Consider the following 7969-nt stretch of genomic DNA (forward strand, 5'->3'; position numbering starts at 1 on the left):
GCAATGGCAGCACAAATGGCAAACGTTTTGGCAACACCACCACATTGTCCTCCATTCATCTGGGAACGTAAGCGCATCATTTGTTCACCAACTCTGTTTCCACTGCACATTGACCATCTATAAATACCATAAATTCCCCCCTCACCCAAGTGTAAAAAAGTTTTTGCAATACTAAGAGATTTCCACTCAGTATTTTTTAACGCGCAAAATGAAAATGCATGTTCTTGAACTGGCTCCATTCAGGATTCTTGAAAACTCTTCCACGACATGTCCACTGACGTTGCCACAGCTCACCACTTCAGGTCAAGGGAAACCTGCTATATTTTGGTTCCAGTTTAGAGCCACCTTTCCATCTTCTGAACCAGTTTAAATGCAATCAAAATGCTCTTAACGGTTCAAAATTAGGTTCAGGAACCAAAATGGAACCAGTTCCATGTTGGTGGAAAGGGGTGCTAATGTAGCTCATTGATGTGTTTTTAATCATTTCTGGACAACAGCTCTATGGCACAGAGGAAGAAGATAAATCAGGCTTTGACACACAGTATTTACTTACTTTTGTTTTTTGTCTTTTTATGGGATTTTCTGACAGTAAGAAAAATATAGAATATCATCAGCTACGTCTAGAGCTGCTTTCAAACCGCTGTGCAGCAGCCGCCTCCTGTAAGAGCGTTCCCCAAAAAAAGAAAATGGCGCTATTCCCCAAAATTTCGACATATTTGGACAATTTACCAGTCATCTGATGTTTGGTGGAAATTTTACCTGGGCCCATTTTTTCTTCTGGTTGTCTTTACAACTCGCTAGCGCCATATTATACAACTCATATTCAGACACCAACATTATCGGCTCCTCCATCATGTCTTCTTCCTGCTTCTGCAATGCCCACCTCCTTCTATCTGATAGTTCAACACGGTGAACTCTGCCCAGCAGAGCAAAATCTGTACATGTTCAAATGGGTGGCAAGCCGTCAACCACATCATACCCCTATCACTGTGTTCGAAACAGCTTCCCCTCTGCTGTTTAATGGCTCGGTTATGCTTTTTGCATGGATGGATGCATGGAGACTAGCTGACGCGGGATCCTGACAAGGAAAAGTTTAGATCTTTTATGCCTCATTAGGTTTCTCCTCACTGCAAACCAATGTTCTTCCAAACTGTGGGGGGGCAATGCATCGAAAACATGTCTACAGCATGGTTCTCCACACATTCCCGCCTGCGAATTTGTGAATCCTAGGACAGCGGAGGCATGACAATGCCACTCCTTTTGCCTTACTCTGCATCTGATTGGCTTACCCTGACATTCCTAACCTAACCCTTAACAATCCCACTCCTCTTGCCTCCTCTACTAGCCAATCAGAGTAGAAGTAGGGTGGGTCGTACCTTCACTATCCTTGGATTCACGGATTTGCTCCCTGTCAGTGTAATTAGAAAATGTCAGATGTGCACAGACAGGTTACATGGGCCCCCTGCAACGGGCCACGTCTGATAATGTGATGTCAGTTTGGCCATGTGGACACTTGCAGCCATTGCGTATACGTCCAGTAAAAACTAAGCATTACCCTCACTGAATGACTGGAGGTGGCAAGTTACCCTGCAGCAGTGTGAAAGCTCCTTCATTCAGTAAAAAACAAAAAAACATAGCTTAGCTGTTTCAGATGAAAACATGAACCCTCCTCACCTCTTTTCTGGACCCAGCCTTCCTTGACGACGTTCTGGTCGCTCATGGTGGCTTCTCCTCGTCACCTGTTCTCCCAGTTCTCCCAGTGTGGTGACTGTGAAGGGACAGTTGTTGGGGAGGGTGGGGCGGCGGGACAGTTTGTTCGGCTGCAGCTCAGTCAGCCTTCCGTCTGAACGCCGCTTGACCTCCGACCTCCGACCTCCAACCTACCTGCGCCCACGCTCGCCTCTGATCTGTTAACTTGTTCCCCACTGAGTCCGTAATGTCTCCCTCTCTTTCCCACAATCACTTCCTCTTTCCTCCTCTTGCCCCGCCGACCCGACCTGACGTTCTCTTGCTGTCTGCTGTCTCTCCCCCCTCCTAGACTTCCACACCTTTATTCTTTTCTTTACTCCCCTCTTTCTCTCCCTCCCTCCTTCGTTCTGTTACTCTATTTGTTTTCCTCACTCCCTCGTTCTCTTAAACTTCTTCTTCTGTGTTCAGGCGCTCCAGCAGTGAGTCAGCCTGGAAGGAAACGGAGGCAGAGAAAGGAGAGAAGGCAGAAAAAAAAAACATACAGAGCAGGTCAGTGGATAGTTTCCTTCACACAGCAAACACAGCAGGCTGCCACTTATTGTTCAGAGCCTTAAACACACTTCCTGCCTCCTTACCTCCTTCTACCCTTCCTCCTTGCCTCCTCACACTTTCTCCCTCTCCTCTCCTTCTTTAGTTCCCTCCCTTCTTCATGAACTCCATCCTTGCCTCCCTATTAAATCCCAAACTCGGCCTCGGATCCCAGTCTGGTACCCACTGTCCCAAAAATCAACATTAATATCCTCACATTTATCCCTTAATGCTTACACGGCCACTGGACAATGTATTTACATTTCCACGTCACACTACTCGACTCACACTGTAGTATCAGACTGTCATTGAGCTAGAACCCTCAAAATGCATCTTGATATTACACAAACTTGCTGCCGCTATGGGGTAGTATGAGTGACACAAAATATTCATACACAAATGTATATGTATGAGGCAGAAATAAAACAATAAAGATTATCGATAAGCTGCAAAAATCAAATGTACACATTTTCTGTGGGTTTTTACACTCCACTTTGTATTGGAACACCTGCACAACAATTTCGCTTGACGTAAATATAGTTTTATTTCAACTGTATATTTCTGTTGCTTGAAAAGTCTTAACCTGACCAACTTCTTTCTGGAAGCTTTGTCCCAATTTATGTCTGTCTGTCTCTGAAATAATGACACGTTCAGGTTGCTTCCTTTAAGTTAAAGGTTCTATGTACCACTACATCTTAGCTTTACTTTAAAACTTTGCTGACACTCGTAAGCAGCACTCGTAATAGAGCTGGGCAATATGGGCTGAATCAGTATCTTATATTTACAGAGATTTTGCTGTATATTACGATACACAAAATGTCTGCAAAGAAGTTCAAAGCAGTTAATAAGTGCCACTGTTGTGCATTACATGAAACAAAACTCGTTTTAACTAGGGCTGAATGATTTTCAAAAAATATCTAATTGCGATTATTTTGACTGATATTGATATGATTTGTGTTATTAAAGGGAATGATAACCTTAACGTCATTATTCTAATTTATATTTAAAAACATTAAAATGATTATGTTGTGACTTTTTGAGGGGATCGGTACCAAACAAGGATGTTTTCTGAAAGCTGTAGTTGGTAAATATATTTATATGGGAAGTTGACTTAGCTCGCTAACTTTAGGGCTAACTCCGGTCACTTTAAACAGCAGGTGGCAAGCAAGACACAAGAACTTGTCTTAGGTCTTGAGGAGTTGTTGCATTTATTCACTGACAAACAGCCTAAACTGTTCACACACTGCACCACTATGTTTGACTTCATATTCTCTGCTGCGGTCATGAAGACTGTATATAAAGATGGACGATGCGTCTCCTCTTCCCCTCACTGTACAGAAGTTAAGCTTAAGTATTCCGGATATGGCGGCTGCCATCTTGCTCTAGTGGCGTCAGAGCCAGAGTCCGCGCAGTAGCTACCTCCACGGTATCAAGTCCATACACCTGTCCGACCAACCTGGAGCAGCACCACTGAATGCAAGCCCACTGATTGGCTCCCACAGCTGTCTATCATGTTGTAAAACATCCATTTTTATAGCACTAAATAACTAATTAAATTCAAACTTATCAGAAAAACAAACACTTGTCCAGACAGCAGGGTGATAAGAACTACCTTAAATGAAAGCTTTGATCTTTTAGTTTGGCCTGTGTCCCATCCACTGACATGGAGAGGGCAGGCTTTATGACCTATACTGCAGCCAGACACCAGGGGGCAATGGAGATGTTTTGGCTTCACTTTTGGGGAGCTGACATGTCGTCCATCTTTATCTGAAGTCTATGTGCGGTTGCAACAGCCTCACTGTCACCATGACCAGAACACACATGTCCGCTCTCCCCACTCGCACCTTGTCTTGCTACGTACACAACAGGGCATCGAAATGAGACGCCGAAATCTTCATTAAGATTCAGTCTAGTAAGTACCAGTCATTTAGGAACCGAAGCCTTGTTGGCACTGGATTTCGGTACCGAACCCTATTCCTTACAAGTTCTACCCACAAAGTCTTTTTTAAAAACAGAGGGGTTATGTGTCATGACCTGGTGTTTATAGCTTGCGCAGAAACTTCTGTTTGGACTTAAGGGGGGAGAGACCGAGCACAGTAGTAGTTTTATCTAAATCATCTTGTTTTGAAAACCAAGGGAAGCCAAAATCGTAACTGAAAATAAAATCTGATTAATCACCCAGCCCTTCTTCCCTCACATTTATGTGTGACAGTCTACCATGATTAAAACATCTGCCGCCACGTTTCGATATTCTATTTTTGGAGCTGGAGTGTTCATTAGGAGTGTTTTTGGAATATTATTTTCAGTTATTCATCGCTCCACACTCTTGCAGCACAGAGTGAACTCTGGGTACAGACGGAGCAGCAGAACGCCTGGGCAGTGAAAGTGAAACTTAACCGTTCATTGCGCTGGGTCTAAAAGCACAAACAGCTTCTCCTGTCTGAATTTAGAGAGGGGACACAGACTGATACACAAAACAAAAATGGAAAATTTGCCACCTTCGTGTAGTCTCTAACGCAGCTGTCAATCATGTCAATCGATGCTTGTGATCTGTCAAATATGAATCAAGACTCTGTTACTGCATTGCCTATTTCTTGCCTCAAATGTTTTCAGAAACATATTTTAGTGTACTGTTTAGCTGTGAAATGAGAATGACTGCTCTGAACGATGGGCAGGGCAGTTTTCAGCACCACTGTTTCCAACATGGTGAGAAATAGGCAATGCAGTAACAGAATTTTGATTCATATGTGATTAGTTTGACAGTTTGACTGCAGATCATGAGCAGTGACTGAAGTGACGATTGACAATGATGCGACAGCTGCATTTCAGACTCCTCGGCTCTGATCAGTTGTTCTCCACGAGCCGTTGTGGATTCTAGCATCCTATGTCATTAGAGGCAATAGGAGGAAGAGGAGGAGGAGGAACATGATTTGTTCACGTCTGTCTCATGTACACCTTTCAGAATGAAGTGCCAGATTCAGCAAATATGACACAAAGTCATTTTCATAAAAGTTACCAACTGTATCTTTAAGTCAGTAGTATGTGATGTGTGTGCTGGAAAATCTCTGCAGCATGACAACATTTAATTCAAAATGTTTTTTTGACACACATTTCACCTTTTACAAACATTGTGCCTCCTGCAACGTTGCAATTTTGATCCAATGTCCATCATATGTTAAGCCCTACTGTAAACCAAAAACCTAAATTTGTCATGTTTGACACAGAGCTTTTTCAGAATCTTTACTATGAGCAACAGAACTGTGAACGACAACATATTATGATCAAATCATCAGGATATGATTCTGCTAAAATTTGGTAAACAATCACACAAATGTCCCGCCCTATGACACGGTGACAAACGCCACTTTGACATACCTCTGTGTTTGAAAGCTGCTGTTCAATACGCCCCGCCTTTATGAATTTAGAGGTAAATGTTTTCCTGTTCAGTATCACCGATGATTTATGAATGATTTTCTTGTAATATATCACACGCCTACTGCTGCATGTTACTGTATATATATCCAGCATCAATATCAATCCATTGCTGTCTGTTATGTTCATTATTTATGTTCCCACTAGACATATGAACAATGCACTTTACTGCTTACTTGCACGTCTGTTTGGATGCTGAACTGCATTTTGTTGTCTTTTTGTATCTTATCTCATGGGGCTCTAATCATAGGTCTATATCATGTTACCCATTATAAGATAACCTTCATGCCCCACTCCTGCTGGTATCTTACAAGGACTTCAATAATAAAACATGATTTTTTTCTGAGTTAAACTGACTTTTCCCCTCACCATCATTTCATCATCTCCTCTTGGCCAGCATCCCCTCTACACTTTAATACATAATTGGCAATAATCACATTCCCTGTAATGACTGTGAATCATATTTTGACATTTCAGCACCAAGCTTTAAAGATGCTGAGGATGTTGTGGAGGGCAGACTGGCCATGTTCCTTCACTGCACACCATCAAGGGGGACATCCAACGCTGGAAAACAAATGCGAGCCCTCCAATGACAACAAAAACAATGGCTGACAGGAGCAGCCGTTGTATATTTCAGAAGCCGGTTCAGAGCTGCGGCCCTCGGTGCCACCAAACATCCCCCCCTCCAACACTAATGTGTCTGATATATTGGCCACGATTGAGTCCTTCACCGCACAACAAACAAACAAACAAACACTGAAACAACAGCTTTTGTTTCAAGGGCGTGTGGTGTCATTATCTTGTTACATAACAACATCCGCTTGGCGTGCTCCGTTATGTTTTAATGGACGAGGGGCGAATAAATGTGTCGCCGTTACTTCTGTACCGAGCAGCCGCTGGATAAAATAGCCCGGTGTGAAACGGCAGGGTCAAGGAGACGGTTGTGTAAGCCAGGCTGGCCTGTGATGGCTCGGCTCGGAGGATGCGAACTAGCCAGGGATGCTAGCGGGAGGAGGGGGGTGATGCTACCGCTAATGTTAGCCGGCTAGCTGGATGCCTGGCTGGAAGGCTGGTTAGCATAGCGGGCTAACTGACAGCCGCTGGCAGGCGGTGGAGCCGTGATGTTATTTACAGGTTTGTGATGAAACAACTCCGGTTTGCCGGTTTTATTTATTCATCTCGGGACAGAGACGCGACGCTGTGTTTTTTGAAGGGATGGGAGACCGGGGAGGGGGAGGAAGAGGAGGAGGAGGAGGAGGAGGGGAGGGGAGAGGGGGGAGAAACGGGGAGGTTGGGGGTGTCGTTCATCACGGAGATGGGCCGAGGCCAGACGGACGGTACCGTTACCATTACGAGCCCTCCCCTCCCTTCTGCAGCAGCATCCCGGCGCCGCATCCCTCCCAGACCGGCGAATGACGAAGCAGCAGCGGCGGCAGCCCGCTAACGGCGGCTAGCTAGCATGCTAACCTCCGCTCCCACCCGCTCCGGGCTCGACACAAACCCGCTCCCAGTGCCCCCAAAACGACGACCCCAACCCCCGCTCCCTGCCTTCCTCCTTCCTCTCCCATCCCATACAAACAACCCCCACTCCCACCCACAACACGTTATAGCATATTATCGTAATTATTTCACCTGGTAGTCGAAGAATGACAAGGATGCCCCCCTCCTCCTCCTCCCTCCTCCTCCTCTATGGGCACTGGAGCATCCAACGGTCCCTCAGTGGTGAAAACAGGAGGAGGACAGCGATGGATCCATAGCCGCGGATTCCGAGTCCAGACCGTGGAAGCCGAAAAAGAGGAGGGTTTTTTATGTGTGTGTCCCAGACAGACAAGAGACTGCGGCGGCAGACAGACACACGGACGGACAGACAGACAGACCCGCTCGGCTCCTGCTCCCTCCGCAGCTCCGCCAGGAAACCTCGCTCGGCTCCGAGTCGGCACGTCACGTTCAGCCAGATCTGACTGGGAGGACTCCTGCTGCATTCACGGGCTGTCGGACACATGAGGGTTCATACGGTTCATACTGAAAACAGATCAAGCCAGCTGGGAAATGTGTGGAAGAAGAATTCAGATATTTTACTCAAGTTAAATTACTAATACCAAACTGTAAAAATACTCCACTACCAGTTCCGCATTTAACATCATTAACATTAACTTACCTATTTTATTTTATTTTATTTTCCATTTTAATGTGCCACTTTTCATTTATTTAAGATAAGATAAGATAAGATAAGATAAGATAAGGGTTAACACACGGAAAA

General features: G+C 44.9%; 1 protein-coding gene across 1 annotated transcript in view; it reads right to left on the reverse strand.

The window, feature by feature from the left end:
* The window catches only part of akt3b (v-akt murine thymoma viral oncogene homolog 3b), a 34962-nt gene extending 27273 nt beyond the window's left edge, over positions 1–7689 (reverse strand). Inside the window, exons 1-2 of the mRNA XM_049571209.1 lie at positions 7342–7689; positions 1675–2178 (exon numbers count right to left, since the gene is read on the reverse strand). Coding sequence (XP_049427166.1) covers positions 1675–1720 — 46 coding nt within the window. The 5' untranslated portion in view covers positions 1721–2178; positions 7342–7689. The remainder of the gene's footprint in view (positions 1–1674; positions 2179–7341) is intronic.
* Positions 7690–7969: the final 280 nt, after the last annotated feature.

Source organism: Epinephelus fuscoguttatus, linkage group LG3, assembly GCF_011397635.1.
Source record: "Epinephelus fuscoguttatus linkage group LG3, E.fuscoguttatus.final_Chr_v1".
Taxonomy (NCBI): domain Eukaryota; kingdom Metazoa; phylum Chordata; class Actinopteri; order Perciformes; family Serranidae; genus Epinephelus; species Epinephelus fuscoguttatus.